Below are 27,967 nucleotides of genomic sequence, written 5' to 3'. Positions count from 1 at the left end.
ATGTTCCATATAAGCCAAAAGAATAGTATTTTGTTAACAAACCTGATCTACTGTAAGTATTTTAAATATGGAACTGATGATTCCGTAGGTTTCTTGTATTACATAAGTAGCTTTGGTATTCTATGGGCCGGATTCAATTAGCCACGAAAAGCTGTGGTTTGGCGAAAAGTTTTTGCAGGTGAGAACTTTCCGCATAAAAATGTGTATCGTGCAATCCTATTGCTGAAGTGTTCGCATTGTACGACTTCTCCATAGCCAAAACTATTTTCACCATCTCAGAGCAGGTGAAAACTTAAAGTTGTGCAAAATCCCTATTTTTGCTTAAATATGTGGGGACTTGATTCAGAACCCCTTGGACACTCCCCCTAATAACAAATTAGGCAAAAAGAATTGTTTAATTAGCTTAATTTGGCATTTCAATTTTGGGGTGAAACAATTTAAAGTAGTGGAAAATGGGATTATAGTAGTGGGCCAGGTATTTAGGGGGTCTGTATGGATAGAACAGGTGTTTTGAACATTGCTGGTGTCTATACCTGGTGTATTTTTTGACTCAAAAATATACTTGCACCCATTTTAATGTACCCCCAATTTAACTGCAGCATTTATTTTGATAAAAAAAGCTTTTTATTATTTTTCCACACTTATGCAAATGTGCATATAACAGCCATGTGACACAATTTAAGAACCCCAAATACTCTTATTAGGGCCACTAATACACTTCTAAAATGATTACTTATGTCAGTTACCTATTTTAAGGGGTACAGACAGATTTCCCCAAATTCACCTGTACTTTTCGCTGGTTAATCCAAGAACAGTTTTCGTGCTAATGTATTTTTGCGTATTTTGTAAACGGATAGTACGAAAAATGGAAACAATTTTATTCAAAAATATCACACCAAAACATGCTAATTGTGCTAAAACTTCTCCGACTTTAAGTTTTTGCTTTTTTGCGTCTAATTCTCCCTTATGTCTCGTATACTTTTATTTTGTATTTCCTCATTATAAATCTCATCTGCATGTATTGCCCGTCCTGTCAATGGTAACCTATGTTAATGCGCCCAAGATGGTTGCCGCACTTGGTATCTCAATGGGTTGTGTGAAAATCTGTGGAACTGATGATTCTGCCGTTAACTTGTATCTGTACTTTGTCATATTTTGCATGTAATGTAAGGCTGGTGCAAGGGAGCACTGATAATGATGGGTATCAAACCAAGCGTACGGATAGGGGCTCCCAAATATTCATGCAACATTGTGTATTGGCAAATATACGCATTTAGTTCCGTACACACAATATGGCACAATTACGGCCAATTTGCATTCAATTCTACATCATTCCTTAAGTGTATATGTCAACATGGGCCATAACGATCACAGTGCAAATGAGAAATTCTATAATTATACAGCAAAGCAGCATATGAAGAATCCGTTTAAGGCACAGAATCTGCAAATGCGGCAACCTATGCAGATTCAGTCCTGTGCCTTAAACGGATGCAGACAGATTCAGCCCTTGTGCCTTAAACGGATGCAGACAGATTCAGCCCTTGTGCCTTAAACAGATGCAGACAGATTCAGCCCTTGTGCCTTAAACGGATGCAGACAGATTCAGCCCTTGTGCCTTAAACAGATGCAGACAGATTCACCCTGTGTGCCTTAAACGGATGCAGACGGATTCAGCCCTTGTGCCTTAAACGGATGCAGACGGATTCAGCTCTTGTGCCTTAAACAGATGCAGACAGATTCAGCCCTTGTGCCTTAAACGGATGCAGACAGATTCAGCCCTTGTGCCTTAAACGGATGCAGACAGATTCAGCCCTTGTGCCTTAAACGGATGCAGACAGATTCAGCCCTTGCGCCTTAAACGGATGCAGACAGATTCAGCCCTTATGCCTAAAACGGATGCAGACAGATTCAGCCCTTGTGCCTTAAACGGATGCAGACAGATTCAGCCCTTGTACCTTAAACAGATGCAGACAGATTCAGCCCTTGTGCCTTAAACGGATGCAGACAGATTCACCCCGTGTGCCTTAAACGGATGCAGACTGATTCACCCCTTGTGCCTTAAACGGATGCAGGCAGATTCAGCCCTTGTGCCTTAAACGGATGCAGGCAGATTCAGCCCTTGTGCCTTAAACAGATGCAGACAGATTCACCCCATGTGCCTTAAATGGATGCAGACTGATTCACCCCTTGTGCCTTAAACGGATGCAGGTAGATTCAGCCCTTGTGCCTTAAACGGATGCAGACGTGGCTGCGTCTTTTGCTAATACCATGCCCAATTTTTGTAATACTGAGACGCCCACTTGCAGAGTCTTGCGAAAATGCATTTCCATCTTGGTGCATCTTTAGACGTCACCGTTGGACACACCATCTATGACAGGTGCAGTTTCTCCTTTGACCATGGCCTCCAGCGTGAGCGGCTGTACGCCTTTGGGTGCACCCGCTTCTAGAGACACGCCCACATTGCTTAGCCACCCCCCTGTTGCCTTCCAAGAACTCCCACTGAATACCACAGTCCAAATCTGTACATTGCTAGCAATCGGGGCATCAGCCAACTGCGTACGTCATCGACACTGCGTCTGACCCGGAATGTCAAATATTTCCTCAATACTGGCACAGTTTAAGAAAATGTTTTAAAGCATTATGGGAAAAAAAACGACTTTGCAATATACTTAAATGTGTCCCTATGGCTTTCTTTCATTCTGCGTTCTGTTCATTAACAACATTTACTTCATAGTGGGTCCATCAGTATATGAGATTGAAAGGGAAAAAAGGAAATGGATGAAAAAGAAGCCAAGAGAGTAGTACTGTCCATGTCCCAAAGGAGTATTGCATGTCTCACATGCCTGTCCAGCAGTTCATGTGTTAAATAGGGCCCTAAGGCGTTATAATTGACTTCACAGAGAGTATTAGTTTATTGAAACCAAACCTGGAATGATGGCTCTATCAATCTTCCGGAAAGGTAATTCCACCACAGACCTCACACAGAACAAGATGTGAGACTCCTGCTGTTTTGGAACGACAAGAGACACACAAAAAAAGGAATCATATAGCTGAATTTTGACAATTTATGGAACCCTATTCCACATCTCATTTCTATAAAGATTTTTTTGCGTGTGCCTGCAACATTCATTAATAATTTCCTTTGACAGTTCAATAGAAGGAATTGCATTTTGCCAAGAACTGATATATCTCTTCCAATTATATTTTCTTTTGCAGTACTTTAATTTCACTACTGAGGGTGCAGGTCAGCAGGCTACTTAGCTATTTTCTTTTACATATTCATTCACCTTAACCAAACCGAACCATCCTGTGTTTCAAAATCAGTTATTCAATATAAAAGCAGTCTCAAAGACCCTAGGGTCCCATGACACGAGTGTGATTTCCATTAGGGTCATTGGTTCTGCATCTTATTGGCCTACTATCGGCAATGGATGAGACATGTTCCGTGTCCCTAACAGCACACCCCATGATCTATAGGCCTATATTCTATACTTTCTAACTTTAATATGGATAAATTAGGAAAAATCAGGGTATTTATTTTGTATTTTAGCTGATAATGGCCCTCATTCAGAGCCACTCGCTAGCGGCAGTACGCTCGTTCCGAGCGATGTTCGCACATCTGCGCATGCGTACGGATCGTTATACGCATGCGCGAACCAGTCAGTGCGGCCGAAATTCATGTGCTCGCAATATAGCGAATGCCTGCTATTTTGAGTGACAGAATGAGGCGTATGTGGGTGGTAACAGGGGAAGGTGCTTGAAAATGGGGAGTGGAGATCCGATCGCAGGCGTGCTTAAAGGTCAAAACGGGCGTTTTAAGGGAGTGCATAATTAATACAGCAGCGTCATTGACCACGTCACTTGGTTTTTTTTAACTCAGAACTGCTCGCAAAATAGCGGCTGAAAAAACCAACCACAAGAATAGCGAGCAGTTCATACGCTGTTCGATGTACTCGATTAATCTAATAAATAGCGGACATGACGTATGGTGCGAGCGGCCAGGGGGCGTTTTCAACAAATAAACGAGCGTATGTTTTGCACGCTCGTTCAGACTTAGAGGTGTGAACAGACTGCAATTTGCGAACGGATCATTTGAATAGCCACCCCTTGTTTTTGAACGAACGACCGCAAATAGCGAACGGCTCTGAATCAGGCCCAATGACTCCAAACTAAGGACCTGATTCAAAGATAAATGGAATTGCAATTGCATCCATCTAAAATGCTAATGCAGCAGGAGGTGTCTTTAGGAAACAGACATATCCTTGCTGCATCTGTGATCCTAGCGCAGCAATCGATGGTCGTGATGGTTCACCCATTGACCAGGCTGCCGTGCTGAAGCTTACCGCAGCCTGGCTGGGTGCTTGCAGCTGCGAAGCCGGGAAATCTGTGTTCACCGACACAGACCATGGTCTCATCCCTTCCAGAAAAGGGAAGGGATGAGACCATCCCGCTCCGCCCCCAAACTCTGCAGCATGTCAATCATGTTCCGGCTTGAGGTTCTGTGAGCGAGATGACACGCCCTGTTCTGCACATGTGAAGAACGGGTCCGGCACTTGCGCAGACCCTAAACCATCGTAGATGTACCCTAACCATCGGGTCAGCATACTGTACATCTCTAAATCAAGCCCTAAGTATTGAATTATTCCAAAAATACATACGGCGGGATTCAACAAGCATAGCATTTTGCATGCAATGCAATCCGCCACTCATCACATGCATAGCGGCGCTTATTATGCCGGTAGGCATGAAGATTTGCGAGTAAACTCGCAAAGGACAGCTCTCCCAATTAGAGCTGTGCTTAGCAATAAAAGGAATTCCGGGTTTATGACCCAGAAGTCCCTCTGCGCATACGTCGTATGATGCGCATACTGTCGGGGGGTACTAGGACACCATAATAAGAAGCCAATAGTCTTCTATTGGACAATGCCATCTGAAGATGGTGTTGCCCACTAGGTCCAAGCTGCGGAAAGCTTTGCTTTCTGAAGCTTGGTGCTTATGACAAACCCCTGAAAACTGCATTTTCGGGGGTTTGACTGCATACCTGATAATAGTACATCCCACCCATAAAGAGTAAAACTACGGAAAAATATTAAATCTGGAAGTTTTTTGTTTTAACTCTGCGAATGTCCAAAAGGAAATTTTAAAATAAAATCACAAATGATTTAAAATTTATGAAAAACAATATATTCCTAGTGGAAGACTTGTGAAACAAAATGACCTCAAAGGGGATATGGAGAACCCCTAGTGGGAAATTCCACAGTAGGAATTTCAGGAATAGGATCAAACGCTGTAATCTAAAGCATGCATATTTTACCCACCTGCATACAGTTTTTTTTTTGTAATGCTTTTTGACATTAGAAATTGAATGCTTAATCTAAATCCACATAACCTCAATCAGATACAGTGCCTGAGCATAGAACAACTAAAGTCAACTACAAATATTAAAAATACGATATACTCAAAGCCGTTCTGTGGATACATCAAGGAAAAAAAATGTGCATCCAAAATGTTTTTCTCCATTGCAGTTTATTGTTATAGAGTCTCTGCTTTAACTGTATGCCCCAGTGAGGTGAACCGCCAATGTTTATTATTCTTTTATTTGTGACTTTCAGATATTCTCAGTTACCAACAACACAGAATGTGCAAAAATCCTGGATGAAGTCAGATGCGCCTACTGTTCACCATATGCTCAGAATCTTTTTCACCCACCTGAGAGAAGAGACACATTTGACAGACAACTGGTCCTCCCCACTCTGTGCAAGGATTACTGCAAGGAATTCTATTACACGTGCCGAGGACAGATACCAGGTAATGGGATTGTTTTAGTCAAACTGTGGAAGTAGAGATGAAAAGATCTAGACGTAGCTGTGCGCAGTTGACTGCAATGAAATACTGTACATTCCAGCTCAGACTAGGATACAGTGATCATCATATAGGTAGTGATTCTGATTCAATGACACTTAACACGTAAGTTTCAAAAATGTCCATGTTTGGTCATTCAGTAGTTTATTGTGTTACTGAATAATTCCCTTGCAACAAATCAGGTGTAAGCAAAGTACCCATAGATACTGTATTTATTTATTAACAGTTATTTCTCAGGGACGAAACTAGGATTGTTGTCACCCGGGGCAAGGCAGTCATTTCCCACCCCACCCTCCCCCATTCCCTGCCATAACTGTATACAGCCTTTGGTTATGTTACCCATCCCCCCACCACCTGGATCTTCTCCTTGCTCCTCCTTAAGGCAGTGACCGCAGCAAGCTCCTTACACACTGTCCTTCAGTCTGTGTAACGCCACGGCAGGCTTCTGACTCGTCACAGGTTTCCCGCTTTGTGTCTCCGACCATCTCGGCACCCCCTCAAATCCGGCGTCTGGGGCACGTGCCCCCCACCCCTAGATGCGACCCTGCATTTCAATAGCACACACATATTCATTCACTTCAGTGCCTGTTCTATTAAATCTATATTCCCTACTACAAGGACACACATGCACACTGGGGTTATTTTTTGTCAGAGGCCAATTTACTTATCAGATTTTGAGAGGAAACCAAAATACCTGACACAGATTTAGGGGCCCATTTATTAATGATCACATTTTGCAATGCGATCAGGGCATGCAGTACCGCCCCTGATCGCCCCGAGATCCCTCCGCTGGCTAAATATGCGGTAAGTTGCCTTAAGCTGGCCACACACTAGACCAACTTACATCCAACCAGCCAACTAGTTGTCTGGTTGGAATGAAAATCTGGTAACGTATGGGAGTAAATGATGATCAGCTCTTTGCTCCTAAATGCCAGAAAACATGAAAATGGTCGTCAGACAAGTTTGTTAAATGTTTGATCTAAACAACAGTTTTTGTCCATTTTCCGGCATTTGGGAGCAAATTGCTGATTGTCATTTGCTGTCATACCTTACCAGATTTTCATTCCAACCAATCAACTAGTTGGCTGGTTGGATGTAAGTTGGTCTAGTGTGTGGCCAGCTTTAGACTACAGCGGCTAACGCTATCTACAGATAGCGTTAGCTGCTGGGGCCAATATCGGGAATGCGATATAATACATTTGGCAGCATCGCATCTCCCATAGAAACCTATGGGGAAGGCGGCTGCCAGCGGCAATGGAGGGATCGCAGCAGGTATCGGAGATACCTGCTGCGATCCCTCCTTCATACATCCAGGGGATACTTAGTATTTGAGGTAAACCCCCGAAAACAGGTGTTTTCGGGGAATTTACCTCAAAATCACTTTGATAAATGGGCCCCAAAGTCCTGGTCAGGAATTGAACTCATAATCTCAGGGCTGTGAGACAGTAATGCTAACCACTATGATGACCGTGCCTCATTAGCATATTTGTTAACATCGGTAAAATGTGTTTTTCCCTAAGATTTGGAGCTCACTAGGCTCCCACGTTACATATACCAATGGCAAATGCATATTTATAGAGTAGCAAAACATCATCCACTGAATATTGAGTATTGCAGCCTGGCAGCTTTTATTAAACCAAATCACAATGTATGAAGATGAACTGTGACCCATAACCGAGGAGCCTCATTCACTACAATAATCTCTATCCAATTTGTATTTTATAATGTAGTTAGTGGATCTAAGGATAGAGGAAAAAAATTACATTTTTCTGCTATATTTTAATGAATAGAATAGGTGTAATATAGGCAACAACCTCATTAGTCCAGTGGCTTTGAAAGCAAAACAGACTGACACATTGGGCCAGAAACAGAGATGAAAAATTGTGTATTTTTGCCCATATGCAGAGTTTTATGCATCTCGAGAGGTGGCTGCATTTGTGTCCATAGCATATACCCCTGGTTTACTATTAGTCGTTATCTACAACGTGAACTTGCACCTGCCCTATATCAGGTGCCAAAGATAAGCCTTCATAAAGGAGTATGTTCACTTTATGTCCAGGTCTGCCTGGGACATACAGTATCTGCCTGAGTGTGCCCCCATTCAACTTTGCCTAGATGAGAACGCCCGGTCACAGGTCACTTCCGCATATTTGTTTCTTAGGGCCTGATTCAGAGATGTACGCAATGGCAATTTTACGCAGGATGAGCGAATTTTTTTTTGCTATTGCGCATGCATCAAAGTCGCACTGTGCACACGCAGCGTTTGTCTTGCGATTCTACATGCAAAGAGAACCCATTCCCAAAGTGAGTGTTTGGGAGAAGTAACGGAGGTGGTTAGAAATACGCAGGTGTGTCTTACATGGGCACGCAAAAATTAGCCATTGCGATCTCCTACGCAGCACGAGAGATCTCTGTGTGTCAGGAGAGCTGCTGTATTTGAGACAGGTCAGACCTTCCGCAAGGGCAGCATGGCGGGTCCATGTGCATCGATGTTACCGATATTTACACTGGTATGCGATGTCAGACGCAGATGAGAAGGCAGCAGTGGGTGTCCCTATGCATGGGTAAGCTTTAGAATTATTAGCATATTTTCGCAGCTGCAGTCTGTGCGAAATCACAGCTGCGATCGCATTAGCATCCATTTTGGAATCAGGCCCTAAGTAAAGATGCAATCAAAATGTGTGCGACTTGGTATTTTCTGAGGATGCGCAGTGCTAATTTACACAGGGTGTGATCAGCAAATGGGTGTATTTTCAACTATGCGACAGTCCCATTATATTCATGTAGTACTTTAAACATCATACATAGGGGCTAATTCAGAATTGCACATATATGAAATGCTGCGCGTGTGCAGGACCCCTTCTGTGAATATTCAAAACGGGTCCTGCGTGATCGCACACAGGGGGTCATTCAGACCCGCTCGCGAGCGCAGGACGCTCGCAAGCGGGTCGATGTTACCCCACTGTGCATGCGCACGACGGAGGGAACTCCGTCGTGCGCATGCGTCAGACTCGGCTAGCGACGAGGTATCCGTTGCTCCGGGTCTCGCACCAAAGGGGGCGTGCTGTCGATGTTGATTGACAGCACGCCCCCTTTGGTGGGCGTGCCGGGAGCGTGGCTGCCAGACGGAGGTGTTCCCATGGGAACGCCTACCGTCTGAAGCCGGCCCCACTGACATCACTAGTGATGTCAGTGGGAGTGATTTTGGCTCTGACAGAGCCAAAATCACTCCAGGGCTTGCGGCAGCGAGACCCTACCGCAGGGTCTACATCGCAAGCCCGATGGTCTATCGCGACCTTCATCATGGAGCTCGCATAAGCTGTGGGTGACGCTCCATTTTCATGTAGGAGGGCCCTGATTCAGAGCGAGCGCTCTGGTCAGAGCATCCGGCTCTGAATCAGGCCCACAGCCCCTTCTATTTCTCTGGCTGATTGACAGGCAGAGACATTTAAAGGGCGATGTCGGCCCAGTTTTCCGGGAGTGGCAAGGCAAGGAGAAGCTCAGTGGCCAGCATCGCGACCAAGTGTTGCAATGGTGTTCCCAGCCTGCAACCTCAGTCGCAGTGCTCGGATCTCAAATGCAGCAGGGATGTCATACACCTCCTGCTGTATTTGCATATTGTGTGCAGCTTTGCAATTCGGTCCTAATAGTGTATTTGGCCACTTTGTAAATATACCCCTTAATCTGATATTTATAGAACTATAGCAGCTTTTTATGAGAGAATAGGTAATGTTTGTTACTATTTGTTGAGAAAACAATATCAAATTTCAATAAAAATTATTAAAACACAAAAAAAGAAGAATTAAATAAACTCCAGAATTGTTTGTTATTATATGAAAACGTGTTAACATGAAATTTCTAGTCAACCTTAAAGGCTGATTTCACTGTTTTAAAAATAACATTAAAAATGATTCCACCCACACATCTTGCTTGAATTGTGTGAAGCCTATCTAGGATTCCATTCCACATTCCAAATTAGGCCTCCCCAATGGAGGACTTCATATGTGATGGCACCTCAAGAGAGCATTATGTCTGCTCATCCTTCACCCGCTTCAGGCTAGTATTCCACAACTCCCATATGTGTCTATGGATCCCAGAAAATATTTCCACCAGACATTATGTTATTGTAGACTTATCTGCACTGCCCGTCGGGGTCCAAAATAACTGTATATAGTTAATGAAAGGTAGTGAGATCATGAGGATAATATTATCACATGAGCAGGTCTCTCTCTTTTTTTATTTCTCTCTCTCTCTCTCTCTCTCTGCAAACCATATTGAGGAACATACATTATCTGTCGTGATAAAGTAATGTTTGGGAAATACTTTAAAATATGTTAGACACATACAAACTCTCCATGAAATCCAACATCAGGTATTAGGTGTAAGGGTTAAGATCACTCCTTTCAGTGGTTCCCCTTATCACCACAGTGCACATATGGTATGCCTTTTGTGGGGTAGGTTTCATCGGCACCCTAGTTACATTTTTATTGTGATAACTGCACCGCACACAAATTACCATATCAAAAATCTATCAGATATTTATAGAACTTTCTTCTTTTTTAGGCTTGTTACTGTAGCTTTCTATGTATGGTGGGTGCACATTGTGAGCTTTGTATTTTACTTATGTGACTTCCTGGGTATCTTGAACACTGTGTGTTGGATGAGAAGTGCTCTGCGCTGCCTCCATTCATTTTGATGAGCTGGCAGTCTCTAGGACCCGCTGCCGCTCAGTCGGATGGTCTGACCTACAATAAGCACTTCTACGCATGCGCTCCTTTACTGCGCATCTTTCTCCTCTGTGTCCATAGCATGTGAACGTGTCCCTGGGAGTCTTTGCAACATTAGTGCTATTAACACCCCCCAGTGTGCCCTAATCCTCTATTACACCACTGCATAGGACTAGGAGCATACCACTGTGCTGCCAGAAGCATAGGTGCTGTCATCACCTGGCACATTACAATGCCCAGCATACCCTTATAGCTCCAGGCTGCATATGGCACAGAAACTACCTTGTACCAATTTAACCCTGTGTTCAAGCCACCTGTTAATCATCCTGGTTAATTAACCTAAAATCTGGTTTAAGTTGCTTCCTGTGTGGAATAAAGCTGGCCACACATCTATAGATTATCTGTCCAACCAGCCAACTAGTTGATTGGTTGGAATGAAAATCTGGTAACGTATGGGCGTAAATGATGATCAGTTCTTTGCTCCTAAATGCCAGAAAACATGAAAATGGGCGTCAGACAAGTTTGTTAAATGTTTGATATAAACAATTTGTTCAAACAACAGTTTTTGTCCATTTTCCGGCATTTGGGAGCAAATTGCTGATTGCCATTTGCTTTCATACCTTACCAGATTTTCATTCCAACCAATCAACTAGTTGGATGGTTGGACAGATAATCTTTACGTGTGTATGCAGCTTAACTGCAACTCACACACCTGCTGCGCAATCCAGCAAACAACACTAGTACTTCCTAGGCTAAGAGTACTATTAGGCGTCACATTCTACTAAACTCTTTTAACAGTTTATGGGCCCAGAGTGCTGTCCCAGCCAGTTCTGCTAAACTCTGCTAATACTGTGCAGTTTTCACAAGAAGACGCATTGTTCCTTTTTAATCTGTACTGCCAATAAATAATGCATACATTAGAATGTCAACATTCTCAAAATGTCAACATGGTTACAAAGTCAACATCTGAAATGTCGCCATATGAAATGACGACATTCTGAGGATGCCAATAGTTGGGGTTAGACCACTAGGAGAGGATTGTGTTCAGCTGTGGGGGGAGGTTAGGGTTAAGCTGCGGGAGGAGGGAGGATTAGGGTTAGGCACTAGAGTGAGAGCTAGGAATAGGGGAGAAATACTTACCAGAACGCCACTCCTCAGACACCTCCACCGGAACTGCTCCCCACCTGGCCGTCGGAACCCAGAAGAAGATGCTGGAGCCGCTGCTGCCACCAGGGGAAGGTAAGACACCACTAAAACTATAGCGATGGTTTGTAGACAGTTCATCATATCAACCGTGTAGACATGAGGAATGTCGACATGCTAAACATGTCGACAGTTCAACCATGTCGATATTCTGATGTTGATCTGATGACTGTTGACATAATAACTGTCGACAAACCATACCATACCCATGCATATTAGGTCAGTGCATTATACATACATGCCTACTTTCCCGGAAGTGGCGGGAGGCTCACAATCTTTCGGGTAACCCCCCTGCACCTACGGAAGAGTAGGCACTTCTCCCACATTCCTGCCCACTTCCTAGTGAAGTGGGCAGAATGGGGAGAATTTTCACGGTGATCGGGCATCCCTGAGTAGGGGCCGGGGTTTAATGATGCGATTCTACAATGAATCGCGTAATTTAGCCCCGTCCTCTATTTAAATATGCGCTATTCAAGGCATTTTACCATGAGGGGGTAGGGCTTAATGATGCGAACTGTCAGGCCCCACCCCCATTGCCACCCACCTGCTTCTTCTCCCCAGACTTCTCCCGGGGAGGAAGAATGAAAAGTAGGCAAGTATGGCATTATACAGTATAGTGGCTTGCATGAGTATTCATTCTCCGGTTTCTGTATTACAAATGACTGGGGTAACTTTACTAAAGTGAGAGTTTTTAGAAGTGGAGATGTTGCCAATAGCAACCAATCAGATTATAGCTATTATGTTCTCTAGAAGGTGCTAGTTAAATATTAAGTAGAATCTGATTGGTTGTATGGGCAACATCTCTTCTAAAACTCACTTCTAAAAACTCTCACTTTAGTAAATTTACCTCTTAGATTGTCCCAGACAGTATTTTCTCAGTAAGCTCTTAAAGTACATTTTCAAATTCATAATTCATAATTTGCCTGCAGGTTTTTGTTTCCTCAAAATAATACAAATTTAAATATGATGCTTACAGTATTCAGATCCAAAACCAAAACACGAGGGTCGGCGCACATCTCTACTTTTAATTAGCCTCTACCTGTCCCGTGAAACATTAAAAAAAGGTCAGCGCTTATAGGGCCTGATTCATTAGGGATCGCTATTGCGATTACGCATGCAGGCGGCCGATTGTTGCATACTGCGCATGCATATGCATCGCAGTGGGCGAGCGCGAAGGCTACACTGTGATGGCACTGTGACCGCAGAGACCATGCAGAGTGATTGAAAGGAAGTGAGCGTTTGGGGGTGGTGATGGGGGGTGGTAGGAGGAACGCCGCAACAGGGACGTGCATAAATTAGCCACTGCGATGGTATAAGCAGCTTGAGTAACGGGGATAGCAACTTCTCTGTATGGTCTGACCTTGCAAAGTATTATGGATGTGAACAGTGACAAACACAGGATTTTTATATATATACAGTATATATATATATATATATACAAACACACAGCATACACACACACAAGCATGCATGCATACATGTCATGCACACATAACATACATACACACAAATATCATACATACACACACAACATACATACAGTACACACTAATAGCATACACACACGCATAGCATACATACATACAGTACACACACATAGCGTACGTACGTACGTACGTACGTACATACATACATACAGTACACACACAGCATACACACACATAGCGTACATACATACAGTACACACACACAGTATACACACACATAGCGTACATACATACAGTACACACATATAGCGTACATACAATACACACACATAGTGTACATACATACAGTACATACACACACACATAGCATACGTACGTACGTACGTACGTACGTACATACATACATACAGTACACACATATAGCGTACATACATACAGTACACACATATAGCGTACATACATCTTGTACACACACATAGCGTCATACATACAGTACATACACACACATAGCGTACGTACATACATACAGTACACACACATAACATATAGTACAGGTTGAGTCTCCGATATCCAAAATGCTTGGGACTAGGGGTATTTTGGATATCGGAATATTCCGTATTTTGGAATATTTGCATACCATAATGAGATATCTTGGGAATGGGACCCAAATCTACACACAGATGCATTTATGTGTTATATAAACCTTATACACACAGCCTGCAGGTAATTTTATACTATATTTTCAATAATTTTGTGGCTCAAACAAAGTTTGTGTACAAAGATAAAATTTAGTTATGTTTCATATACACCCTATGCACACTGCCTGAAGGTAATTTTATACAATATTTGTAATCATTTGTGCCTTAGACAAAGTTTGTGTACATTGAACCATCAAAAATCAAAGGTTTAATTTTCTCAGTCAAGCCCAAAAAATTCCGTATTTCGGAATATTTGGATATGGGAAACTCAACCTGTACTTACAAAAGGGCTGAGGAGAGGAGGCTCACTGCCGCAGCTCGGGTCCCATAACAGTTGGTATGTGAGCGGACTTGGAGCTGCTGCTGCTGTGCATGCGCCTCTTCTCCAACCGCTGTCTGTATCTAGTGCAGAGAGCTCTTCCGTTCAGAGCTCTCTGCCTGAGGAGCTGATGCAAATGTGCGGCAGCTCGACTCACAGGTCGTCTCCGTCTTTGAAAAAAATGTGGTTAATTTGGGAAGGAAGAGGGGGAAACCCCCCCCCCTGCGTGCGCTTCAGGTGAGTAAGGGCAAGTGGGCGTCTTTATGTTGGCCTGTGACAGAATTGCGATTGCAAACAGCATATTTTCGCAATAGGTCTGCGTGCGTAATCTCAGCTGCGATCGCAATGGCGATCTGTAATGTATCAGGCCCATAGATAAAGACCCCACATTTCAAATTACATTGGTCATGCTGATGGAACGCTGTGAAATGTAGACCAAATACCATACTAAAAAAAATTGATCACTGATGGATCAATTGTCAGGAAATGAGAGCAGCATCATACCACCGAGGCGCTGCCTAGATATCCATCCTCAGATCTCAGCATCAGACCAAGGAGACTTGTGAGGAAAGCCACAAAGGGGACAATAGTTACTGAGTTCAGTGGCAGAGACTGGAGTGAAGGTGCACCAGTCAGTCATAGCAAGAGCTCTGCATACAACTGACCCGAATGAAAGAAATCATTATTGAAGAAAAACATATCAAAGCATATCAGTAATTTGCCAGAGATCGTCACAGTGACTTAGCTAAAATGTGGCATAAGGTTTTGTGGTCAGATGAAACAAACATGGAGCTTTTTGCTTCCAGTTCATGGCACACATCTGACACCGCTCATTCCTCAGTAAACACCATCCTAGCAGTGAAGTATGGAGGTGACAGCATCATGTTGTAGGGATGCTTTTCCTCAGAAGGGACTGGTCATCTTGTTAAAATAGAAGGACTGAGAGGTGATGCAAAATACAGGGAGATACTACAAGATTACATGATTTTCAGTCTGCTAGAAAACTAATGTTTGGAAGAAATTCCACCCTTCAGCAGGACAGTGATCCCAAGCTTAAGGCCAAAGCAACACTGGTGTGGCTGGTGTGGTTGAACAACAAAAAAGGTGAATGTTTTACAATAGTCAAGTCAAAGTCCAGATCTCAATTCAATTGAGAATCTGTGGCACTAATTTAAATATTTCAGTCCACAAACGTCATCCAACCAACCTAAAAAACCAAGATCAAATCTGCAAGGAAGAATGGACAAAAATCACTCTCAAACAGTGTGCAAACCTGGTAGAAATTTACAAAAGAGACTTAAAATTATTATTGCAGATCCCCATGTTTTGGTTTTGGATCTGTATCTCTTTCAAGGTTTTGGATATGGATTTGGTTTTGCAAACCACCTTCAAGTGTTTTGGTTTTGGATCTGGATTTTTTAAATATAAAATAGATAACAAATTTGAAAACCAGCTAAAATCATGTAATTTATGCAATCCAAAACCCGAAATTCGGAAAATCCGGATTCCAAACCGCAAAAAGATCAGAACCGCAACCCAGATTTACCCGGATCTCCTCAGGAGATTAGAACCGTGACTCGGATTTACCCGGATTCATGAAATTCGGGTGGATTCGGATTTCTGGAGAACCGAACAGCACATCTCTAGTTTGAATACATATGCAAGATATTTTTTTTTGTTTTTAGTAAAATAATAATAATAATAATAATAATAATAATAATAATAATAATTTAGCAGACAATGAATTATGAGTTTGAAAATTTACTTTGAGTAACTTTGTTTACTTTTTAGGGGTTTGAATATTGTTGCAAGCCACTGTATATAGTATATAGTGGGTAGGCAATTTGCTGCCATCAATAACAAATTATTGAGTTACTGAGCCTAAAGCTGAGACGTACACAGTAATGCATTTCTGCCCATATGTTGACCGAATCATAAGAGGCAGCTGCAGCACGTGCTGCAGATTTATGTCAGTCCTACATACAACCAGAAAAACCAAGAAAAGTTTTTCAACATTTCTTTTGATAGTGAAAAACACATTTAGCTATTCAGTTTCATATGAAAAAAGACCCAAACAACCTGTATATCACAGCATATTTAATATTCCTTTTAGTGTGTGAATCAAAGTAGCAAAAATTATTTTTAGAATATGCCTAGAAAACTATGTAATAAGGGCACAATGAATAGATAAAGCACCTTCTGGAGTGAACTTGCAATCAGCCAATCAGAAGTGGCTAGCTATCGTGGGTGCCATTTTTCCGGGGATCCATTCATGCTCGGTAGAGCAATCACAGGGAAAATGATAGGGGGTGGCCCTCAAGGATTCTGCACATGAGCCCCCTTCACTCTTAATCAACCCCCTGGTGTGTGTTGTAATGTTTATAATGAATCACAAAATAACCTTTTCATTAGATTGTACTTTGGGTTAGACTTAATAGACATGTTATCCCTATTTTAATATGTAAATATTATTATTGTCTTTGCTAACCATGATTTAGGAGCGTGTCCACAAGTCAGGCCAAGACAAATATGTCAAAATTGTCAAGAGTGTATTGGTGCCGTTTACAGAGACATTTGTGATCTGACTTATGACTCGGTATGTATTACTAGAGGACACAGACTATTCTCTGGTTGAAACAACACTTAGCTCACTCCAGAGGGGTCAAAATAACAGCTCTGTAACAAGATCCTGGACACTGACTTTTGGGAAGGTCAGCTGTGGAGAGTCAAATATAAAAATATTAAACAGCATAGATACTAGTACACTGGTTATAGAGTTTGTAGAATTGATCTGTGATAGAAGTTGTTCCACCCAAAATCATCTTAAGCTTTCAGTACTTTATGTAACAATTGGTGACACTGCACCCTTGAGTAACATAACACTTCAGTGTTGTCTAACTTTGAAAGGATTAAAGACCGCCCACAGTGGTGCTGCAAAGAAGATCAAAGGCAAAATAATGACCTTGGCTTTTTTTTAAAATTGTGTAATCAACAAGAGAATCTTTTTAACATAATTCTTAGATCTTGTGTCAGTGCCAGAGGGAAGACAGTAAATTTTGACAATTTCTTAACTTACCCGTAATCGGCAAGAGTCCTGTGATGCAGTATTTTGACATCAAGGCAATGTTTGCAGGAAATCATTACTATTTTACTTACATGAAATTCACTCCAATGGAATTTATTTTAATCTTACTATTAATAATGTTTCTAGTATAATTATATACATTAGTAAATCAGGTGAGCAGCATAGCATAGTGGGTGAGAGGAGTGTACAAAGCCATGCAACCTACACAACAGAGCTAGAGTTTAGTCATCCCCTACACAAGCCGGGTGGAGCAGCAATGGACTTTCCAGTGGCAAGGTATACATTAGTATAGAATATGATTTACAAGCTCTAAAAACAAATTAAGATACTCCAAGCTTATGAACTTCCAAATAAAGATAACCAAGGAACAGACTTTAACGTTATCCTGCAAATATTGGAACTATATAATAGGTGAGGGAGTATTCCTTCCTTACAGTGGCTGTGCACCTGATTCATGAGGTCAAATTAAATTATCATCTGTAGGCAAAAATCAGGCTGAAATAGAGAACAATGTGGTTACAAGTACAGGTAAGCTTGTCCACAGTACTAAAGGTAGCAATAGACGTCAATGAGTAAGAAATAAATAAACTAGCATACACCATCTGAGATATTTATTCTAACAAAGTTACAGAAACAGGGTGTCATGAAACTGACTCTTGATCATTTCAAACTGACTAAAGTTTCACTCATAGGCAATATAATGGCTTATGGGTAACCAGATAGCGGGTGACAAATCTATTATATTTTTCTTTGGATTTATAAAAGTAGAGCCCCAGATAGAGAAGAACATGGCCTCTTTCCTAAACAATGGATGCAATGGTAAATTAGGGGGGGGGGGTTTGGACGATGACGACTCATGTTGTGTGTACATGATCAATTTGTGCAGACGCACTTTGAGTACAGCTGCTGAATACAACTGCACATTGCCCACTGAGATAGGAATTTACCCATGCTGTTTACCAGCAAAATTTGCTGTATTGCTGAGATTCGTTTCCATATGATTGTTCCACTCTTGAAGGGAAATTTAATAAACCTTGATGAGAGATATAGTAGTGAAGTTTCCCATAGCAACCAATCATATTATTTCATTTTACTTAATACTTTTGGCAACTTCTTTGGAGAGCTAAATGAAGGCCTTGCTTTTTAACTCTTTTTAGTTCACGAATCCTCCCAATGAGACCCCTCAGAGGAATTCTAAGACCAGAGGAGGCATCTGGAATAGAACTGTGCTTGGCAGATTGCCAAATGAAGTAGTGATTGGCCACATTGGTCCTTTCCTCCTTCTTATTCTAAGCTGGAGTGGAAGATGTGTGCAGTAGATAACCTCTACACTCTTAGCAGTCTTGATACCTTCAGACTAGGCCGACTATCTCACATTGATGTACACATGGCCTCCCAATCGTGTGTAACATTAATATTTACTACATCATACTCTGTGTGGTCCACAGAACCATTTCTAATGCATGTTTACTGACTAGTGTTGTACTGTTTCTGAATTCTGATAGTGTCACCGGAACACACTGTACTTTATGAATCATTCCCAGCTTAGTCCAAGAACGTTATGCTGAGATTGGGCGGCTGGTGGTGTATGATGTATGTCTCCTTATTATGATACTTTGTTTACCAAGAGCATTCTGTAGTAAAAATGACTCCCTGACTAAACAAGTGCTGTTGACGAAGGAGTTAAGGTGATACAAGAGAATAGGGTCTTAGAGAAGGATGGAGGAACACAGGAGCCAGAGCTGCTGGAACCTCACTCCCCAGATCAACATATGTGGTGACGAATGACAAATTTATTTTTCTACAAAGGCTGTGTATATGTAAAACTGCTGAAGTGCATCAAGATGTCAAGTGCTTTCTGTGACCACCCAGGCTGCTCTGAAGGATAACCAGATGAAAGCATAACTCTCGCACTGGACAGAGCCATGCTGCTCTGTACCAGAGGAAGCGAGAGAAGCGATCACACACTGTACAATCAAGGAGAGTCAGATGCTAATAATTAGTGGAAAATCCTAGTATAAGAGATAACAATTATAGAGGCAGACAGAAACAGAGATAATTGTTTTCATTGTTAGTAGTTTAAATGTAAAAACTCCTTTTAAGTATGGAATTGGAAGAGATTTTCTCCTTGTCCTTTTTATTATTTTTCATTTTCATCACAGTAATTCTTTTTACGGTATAGACTACTGCAGGAATGTGTCTAAGTATGGAGACTAAGGGCCCTATTTACTAATCAGTTCCTGGATTTAATTACTGCGCACGCATGGCCGAAAGTCAATTAAATTGCAGTTAGTGAAGCTAACTAGTGCCAGAGCTTTACCATGTGAATATGGTATGTAATGCCATCTTCAGCTACCTAAGCTTTCCAAGGATTCATTAATTGTATAATATTGCCGCCTCAATAGAGAGCTATGGGGACAGTGGTATCTGCTGTTAGTTATGTTAATGTCATAGAAACCAGTCATTTCTCTGAAGTTAGGGCTTTTAATAAATTGCCTTGATCATAAAATGACCTTTTCACCGGTGAAAACTGCAGTTTTTGGCAAAGTTTGGGTTTGATAGATTGGCCCATTAATCTGGTAATGTACAGTACCAACAAATTCCACACTGCTACAAAAACATCAAAAGGTTGTTAATAGAAGATATCACTCAGTTCTGTCTGTAATTTGATTATTATTTACACTGTGTTATTAGCTGCGGGCTGTGTATGAAATCCCGGCTGTCGGGATGCCGCTGGTCAGAATACTGACAGCGGTATCCCGACAGCCAGAATCCCGACACCCATAGGGAAGACTGGTAAGTGTTTTTCTAAAACCTATCCTAACCCTCCCTCCCTAATGCCTACCCTAACCTCCCCCCTAGTGCCTAAGCCTAACCTCCCCCTCCCCGCACCCTAAACCTAACACCCCCTTCCTGGTGCCTAAACCTAACCTCCCCCCTAGTGCCTAAACTTAACCTCCCCCTCCCCGCACCCAAAACCGAACACCCCCTACCCGGTGCCTATCCTTAACCCTCCACCTAGTGCTTAACCCTAACCTCCCCTTAACACCCGATACTTACCTTCGGGATGCCGGCGGTTGGGATACTGGTGATGGGATCCCGACCTGTCTGGATTTCGGCGCCGGTATTCAGACTGTCAGCATCCCGCACACCGGGATGCCGACTACATCCCATTAGCTTCATACAAGTGTACAAAACTAGACTATTGAGTACATACGGTCTGACAGACAGATCAGACAAATGGGATGTAGTTGGCACCCTGGCACACAGAATGCCGGTGCTCGGAATCCCGGCAGCTGCGATCCCGACAGTAAGTATTAGGGTTAAGGTTAGGTTTAGGATTAGGCACTAGCAGGAGGGTTATGGTTAAGCTGCAGGGTGGAGAGTTAGGGTTAGGCTGCGAGGTGGAGGGTTAGGCTGCGGGGTGGAGAGTTAGGGTTAGGCTGCGAGGTGGAGGGTTAGGGTTAGGCTGCGGGGTGGAGGGTTAGGGTTAGGCTGCAGGAAAGGTGGGGTTGGGTTATGGGAAGGGCTAAATTACTTACCTGCATGCATCGGGATTTCCAACCTTCGGTATTAAGGCGTCGGGATTTTAACCACCAGCATTGTGTACGCTGGGATCGCGTACCCAACCCAGACAAATGGTACCTGTACACCTAAAAAGATGCAAACCGTTGCAAACTGTAGTGAGACAGTAGACTGTGACTGGGATGCCAGAGAGGGAATAATGGAGATATGCAGAACAAGCTAAATTGGAGAATAATAGGTTTTTATCTCCTAGCATTAGCTTAACACTGTGCCCTGTAAACTGTGTATGTTACAAATTATATGTTAATAGCTAAACTTTCTGGGAAAAGTCCATTGTGCATGGGTTGCACGGAACAGCAGATTCTTAATGCAGTCCGCCAGGATGTAGTTCTTTTTTAATAAGCTAGGATACAGTGATGAGTAGAAAAGTTCTTGTGAAGTAAAGAGCACAACATGATGTTATAGCAGATGGATATGCAGAAAAGTAAGGAATAACATGATCCCATGATGTGTATTTACCTGAAGGTGTGGAAAGGTGCTGTGTAAGTTCTACAGACCTAGTATAGTGGCATATTACCCATAAAGAGGCAGCAGATCCTTAATGCCAATAACATTCCTGTACTAATTATTACCCTATCTCACCTGTAGGGTCAGAGGCATGTGGTAATAGCATCCCTGACAGTTCTACACTAATTAGTCATGTATAGAAGAGTTCATTCTGAATCTTATCACTATCTCATCAGCATTGACACAAACAGAGAGTCTTTAAGGGTGGTGGCTGTCTTTCAGGTGGAATCTGATGAAGCTTATACTAAAGCTATATAATTCTTACATAGACACCTACGCAGGAAGAACAGAGGTGATTACATAGGTTGTAAGCGTGATTGAAAATTATGATCAGTTGTTGCCAGCAGCTGCTGGAAGGAAAGTCTTCTTGCTCCCAAATATGCAAAGGAGACAGGAAAGTGTTAAACTGGCCTCTATATGGATTTTTGGAGCAATGCAGCCAGGCTCTTACCCAGCCAGCATGAATATAACAGTACAGATGCCAACAATCTATGAACAAGCCTAAGCCCATGTTTCCTGACTCCTGGCTGAACTAGTTGTCAAGAAGAGGACTCGGAGCGATGTGAAAATGATCCCAACCTTGTCTGTCTTACTTTAAGCTTACCAGAGTATAAATCTATACACAAGACCAGGTCATGTCCAGGACAATCAGGTGGCTGGGACAGAGACATGCAGGAAACATCATGAAAGTGCAAAGGTGTGGCCCCCGTGGCACAAATTACTTTATTTTATTTATTGCTCCTGCTTTTATGCAGTACAAATTATTATTGCACCTCAAAATGGCAACATTGTATAGGCTTACAAACTCCTTCCATTGTGAACATCCGAATGTGCAAGGACTGAGATGCCCACTATTAGCACCCGTGCACGCTGTAATGCTGATTGGTGCGTCCTATTTCGCCACCATCAAAAATTGCACCAGTCCTATGGCAGATGCAGTGTATCCATCTGACCATGACCTCCTTTGCTTGCGTCTGTGTGTCTGGGGACGCATCCGCTTGCATTGACACGTTCACGACACTCCCATAACACAACCACTGAACGGCCCATTTTTATGTACACTACTGTTCACCACCCATCAGCCCTCTTCGTGATGCAGTCTGAAGCGATCCCAACAGCCCCTCTGTGCATATACTCTGTGTAACGCTTGTGCCGTTGGAGTCTTCAATTTTTTTTTTGCACATACGAAATTCCTAATAATCGCTCAAATACGTGAGCATCAGAATTGCGTGCAGATCACATGCATCTCAGAATTAGGCCCATAGTTTCAAGGTATGGCGAGGGGCCATTTATGGGTCTTTCCCTTGTTTATGGGCACTCACAAAGCCTTTGTGTTCTGCAAAAATCTGTTTTTTATCTTTTGTACCATCTAGGGGCACTCTGTGTGCAAAAGTAAATTTATACTAATATAATTCTTACATTTATATGTAAAAAGTGTAAATCTCTGCGCTATTATATATTTCTCCAAGAAGATCGATGTGAATGAAACACAATTAACACAATATATAGAAAATATATTTTATATTTTTACTAATATTAGTTCAGTTGACCGGTCAATATGAATAAATAATATAAATAGAACAATCACAAAAATGTAATCATTGTAAAATTTGTTAAATACAATAAACCAATATATTAAAAAAGGATCGCTGGAGGAGGTGGATCCCAAAAAATTATCTATATAGGATATTATTGTCATCCAAATTGAAAACGTGGGTTATTTCTTAAAAATCCACACCTGCAATATTGTATTCGATGATCTCACCAGAGAGTAAAATGCCTTGTGCTCAATCATGACATGCTCCTTGGAGCTTCATATCCTGGGAGACAGTATCATGTGGGGTTCAAATGCGGGTTGTTAAGTCCACATCCAAGTAAATGTGAAAACGTACAGGTATCGGAGGAGGCTGATGCACCTGGAGAGACAGGAGTAAAGCGGCTAACCTTACAAAGAGGTGATGTTGTTCCAACTACGTCTCGATCCTGGCCTCTACTACGACTGCCAGCATATGTCCACCGGGATCGCGGGTCTCGCGTCTCGGATTGCAATATTGTATCAGGTGCTCAATTGGATTTAGGTTGTCCCAGCAGGTACAAAGCTTATCCCCTGATGCGTTTCGCTCCACAGGTCTGGGGCTTTATCAAAGAGTATCCAGGCGTATACATGTGCTGCCACAAGCACATCGAGTTTTTCTGCAGCTAATTCAATGTGATTATCATGATGACCTATACTTTCTTTTTATTTGGATAAACACCCCATTTACAATTATATTTAAATAGCGCTGAGTTTTGTATCTTTCTTACATTTATATGTATTATAGTTACACAAGTAATAAATACATTTCCAGTGTCCTCTCACTCACATGGTTTATTTAGCACATGAATGGCACAAAACCAAGCAATCATTTGGGATAAAAATAGAATGGTTTACATTAATGAATGGTAGTGGTCCCAATGTAGTAGTAGTAGTAATCAAGACATTGAAGTGACTTTTCTACACTATCCGACAAGTGTATCAAGCTTTACCTGCAGACCCGCAAAGTATGTGTGCTCCTCTCTATGGCTGAGGAGGACAATTAGGCATATTCTAGCAAAATAAAAATAACCCTGACTTGTTCTTCAGCATTTAAGCAGCTGTATTAGCAGTGAAACTATTCAATTATAAAAAATACTTTTTTCCTAAAAACACTGATATTTTCTCTTAAACTTAAAACATAGGCCCATCATCATCATCATCACAGCATGATTACTAGCTGCCTAGCTGGCCACACAGTCAGCCATAAATCATCAATATTTAAATGGTTTTTCTAGTTTCCTACAAAATTATGCAATTTTTCAAATTTTATGTATTTAAGGTGACAGTGTGGCTAATAGTGTAAGGAGTGTACTCACTCACGTGGCTCTGGCCACACTCACACAGCACTGGTCACAACTCTCAAAATAGGCCCTTGGACATTTTCAGCACCAGGCCCATGTGGACCTTAATCTGGTCCTGCATATATTAAGTGGACAGGTATTTATAAAAATGTTTTATTGCTTATGGAAACCAGAAGGAAGTATGAACTTTCATTTACAAACTGAGAAAATGTCATGTACCCTGAATTCATGTTTCAAAATTATGGAATCCCTACAATAACCATACTCAACGCCATGATGTCATATTAATAGCTTAACGCGGTGTCTGTCAAACTGGACGCACTTTCTGTCCATCTTCTGTGATATCATCTATGGCCTGGAGGTTAACCGTTTATAATAAGCATCCTTAAGCAGTCATTAGCATTGGGTGAATTATGTTGTTAATGGTGCCACACACAATCAATACTCAAGCAGTTATCTCTGTACAAGTAGACTTGTTGCATTTATTTTCCAAAAGCAAATATCTTCTAGAACAGGGGTGGGGAACCTTTTTTCTGCCGTGGGCCATTTTGACATATATAACATTATTCGCGGGCCTTGTGCAGGCCACGCCCCCTCTGTGTGATGCCACACGGGGACGGGGACACAATCGCCTGTGATTACAGCAATGCCCATTGCATCCTGAGGATGCTCCGGGGATCTGTAAGGGCAGCAGTGTGACCGTCTGAAGCATCCTAAAGACACTCCAGGTGGCACTACTGCATAGATTCTGGCTGCAAGGTGCCATTCTAGGTATCCTGCTAGCCAGATGAGGCTAGCAGAAAAAAGCTCAGGGGGCCAGACAAAATGATTCTGGGGGCCTTATACGGCCCCTGGGCCTGAGGTTCCCCATCCCTGTTCTAGAACAATGAAGTACTGGTGTCTTAAGATGCAATGTATATGATATCTTGCACCAGCAGTAGAGTGTTTGCTGTTTGCACTAACCTTTTTCTTACTGCTCTTAGGGTTACTCCAAACCACTGCAGATGAGTTCTGCTTCTATCATGGGATGAGGGACAGCGGACTGTGCTTTCCAGACTTTCCAAGAAAACAAGTGCGAGGGCCAGCAACAAACTACTTGGACCAAATGGAGGAGTATGACAAAGTGGAAGAGATCAGCAGGTTCATATAGATAAATGTTCTTTTATCTTACAAAACATCTTTTTGTTGTTTTGACAGTAAATTAACTGAGTCTGCCCTGATGTTCAGCAGCTGTACCCTCCAGATGTTTTGTTCATCTGCTGTTTATGTGATTGCCTGGGAACAAATGCCTTTTTAATATTTTGGATGCTTGTCATGCTTTCTCAGTTGTTAGTATGTACTTCCGACCCACATCGCTCTCCCACAATTTTGTTTATAGATTTTCTGTTGTAATGAAATCTAAGTTTAATTTATCCTTTCTCTTTTTATAAGAGAATCAAAAATAAAAGTAAGCAATGCCTATAGTACGATAATTTCAGCACTTTTTTCCTAGCCATTAAAAAGAGGAATAATGGATCTATACACAATCTTTTACAGTATTGCTAAAGCAACTGTCACTAGACTGTTCCAGATGTATCAACCAAGTACAAGTGATATTAATTGGAACATAAAGGGGGCGATTCAATTGTGTCGCGTGCGGCGATAATTAATGAGTGCCCAGTTTTGCAATTCAATTGTTCTCAGCGACCATTAATTATCTCCATTTTCACGGCCTATTAGACCGGTTTAGCCGTGTAAAACTAACCCGTCTAAAGTCCTGGTTAAGGGGCCCTGACCATGGGTTTCTCGCACATTTGTGCTCGCATCCTCCTGCGGGTACGAGCAGGAATGCTGGCCCCGGCGGCTATCGCGCTCATACGGAGCAACAATTGAATTGCTCCATTGGACGCCTTAAAAAAAATAGCTGACCAAAAAACGATTGAATCGCCCCCATTCAGTGTATAAACTACACACACTTAGTAATTGTTAGAGCTGGCCATTGGACAAGTTAAATGTTTTAACATTCAGCTGATAGATTCTAATCCTAATTATATCTGCTGTTAAATCGCTTTCTATCTTTGTAAAGATGACAAAACTCAACAAGTGAAATTCCAGTACGTACATTGAGTATTAAGGGATAATGTTATATTCAGTGTCACGCTGACTTTTTCTTACAATGATAGAGAGAATGTATAGAGTGATGGAGAGAATAATTGAAGCTGGAGAAGCAGCCGTTGCCTGCTTATTGTACAGTACTGGTAGATGGCATGTCTAGCATACTGGACAGGTCTAGCTAAAGCAAGCGATCATGAAATTTGAAAATGCTGGACTGCCTATAATTGTGGCAAGTGTTGGGCAAGCGGAGACCTCAGTGCTTTTCAAAGAGGATTGACTATTGTGTTTGGCAAAAATGCCAATAAATATGACAGTACAACTTGCTAATGTTTTACGAACAATGGTGGCTTATATAAAGTCAGCATGGACCTCCAAACAAAAACATTATCAGCAAAGGTGGCTGGAAACACACACACCATGATCGTGATATTAGTTTAAAATGAGAGGTTTAATAGACGAGCCTCTACATTTCAATTCACTGCAAATTTCAGTCTGTGGCATGAGCAGTCACTTTCCTCTAAAACTTCTAAGAATCCTACAAAGCAGAATTTCACAGCCGGGTTGCAGCGCACTAGCAGTTCATCACACCTGACAATGTACGTTTACAAGTTCAATGGTTCAGAGAGCACAGGCAATGGGCTAGCAAGCAGTGGAGGAAGGTGATATGGTCAGATGAACCATCCTCTTGACAAACGGGCGAGTGCATATGTAGCACCAATTTAAAGAAATCTACAGCTCTGCTTGTTTCCAACAGCGAAGGGTTCTGGTGGCTCTGGAATATGGTGAGGAATATTTTCCTGGTATGGTCCTTCCAAACACAATGCAAGTCGCTACTTTATGGTATGGAGAAATCATCTCAAACCATGTTACAGCATTTCATTCATGACAGGCGTGTCTTCCAAGATGATAGATAGTGTGCCTGTCTACACAGCATGCCCAATAAACTGATGAACGTGACACTGATATATCCGTATGTCATGGAATTCTCAACCTGCTACATTCACATGGGTTGCTTCTGTGCTCTAATAAGGGACTATGGGGTCTATGTACTAAGCCTTGGAGAGAGATAAAGTGGATGGAGATAGAGTACCAACCAATCAGCTCCTAACTGTCATTTTTAAAACACAGCTTCTAAAGTGACAGGAGCTGATTGGCTGGTACTTTATCTCCATCCACTGTATCTCTCTCCAAGGCTTAGTACATAGATCCCTTAATATTGGTGGTTCCAATGTTGTTATTGCTCACTACCTGTGCATTTGACGACTCAGTTACCCTGCTCTGGTCGCACAGGATCCTCACCTCACTACAATGTTATTAAATTAAACTGTGCCAATTTGTAATCTGTAAAGGTGAATAAAACAAATGATTTTAATATTAATTCATCATTACATGATGGGCAAGAGATATATGTATTTAATATTCACCATTACATGATGGGCACCAGATACATACAGCTGTGTATTATAGTATCATAAACCCGTATGATAATGTCAGAGTATAAAAGAGGATAGTGTACTCAAATTCAGAGTAATAGATAGACTTTCAGCTGGTAAAACTGGGGTTGATGGATATTTCAGTTTATG

General features: G+C 41.9%; 1 protein-coding gene across 1 annotated transcript in view; it reads left to right on the top strand.

The window, feature by feature from the left end:
* Positions 1-27,967, top strand: part of HHIP (hedgehog interacting protein) — a 145,983-nt gene that overhangs the window by 5,257 nt on the left and 112,759 nt on the right. Inside the window, exons 2-3 of the mRNA XM_088448037.1 lie at positions 5,613-5,808; positions 25,274-25,430. Coding sequence (XP_088304163.1) covers positions 5,613-5,808; positions 25,274-25,430 — 353 coding nt within the window. The remainder of the gene's footprint in view (positions 1-5,612; positions 5,809-25,273; positions 25,431-27,967) is intronic.

Source organism: Taudactylus pleione, unplaced genomic scaffold (genome assembly GCF_031769625.1).
Source record: "Taudactylus pleione unplaced genomic scaffold, aTauple2 ptg000021l, whole genome shotgun sequence".
Lineage (NCBI taxonomy): Eukaryota > Metazoa > Chordata > Amphibia > Anura > Myobatrachidae > Taudactylus > Taudactylus pleione.
Note: the sequence above shows the minus strand (reverse complement) of the source record. Positions and strands in the feature narration are given on the sequence as shown.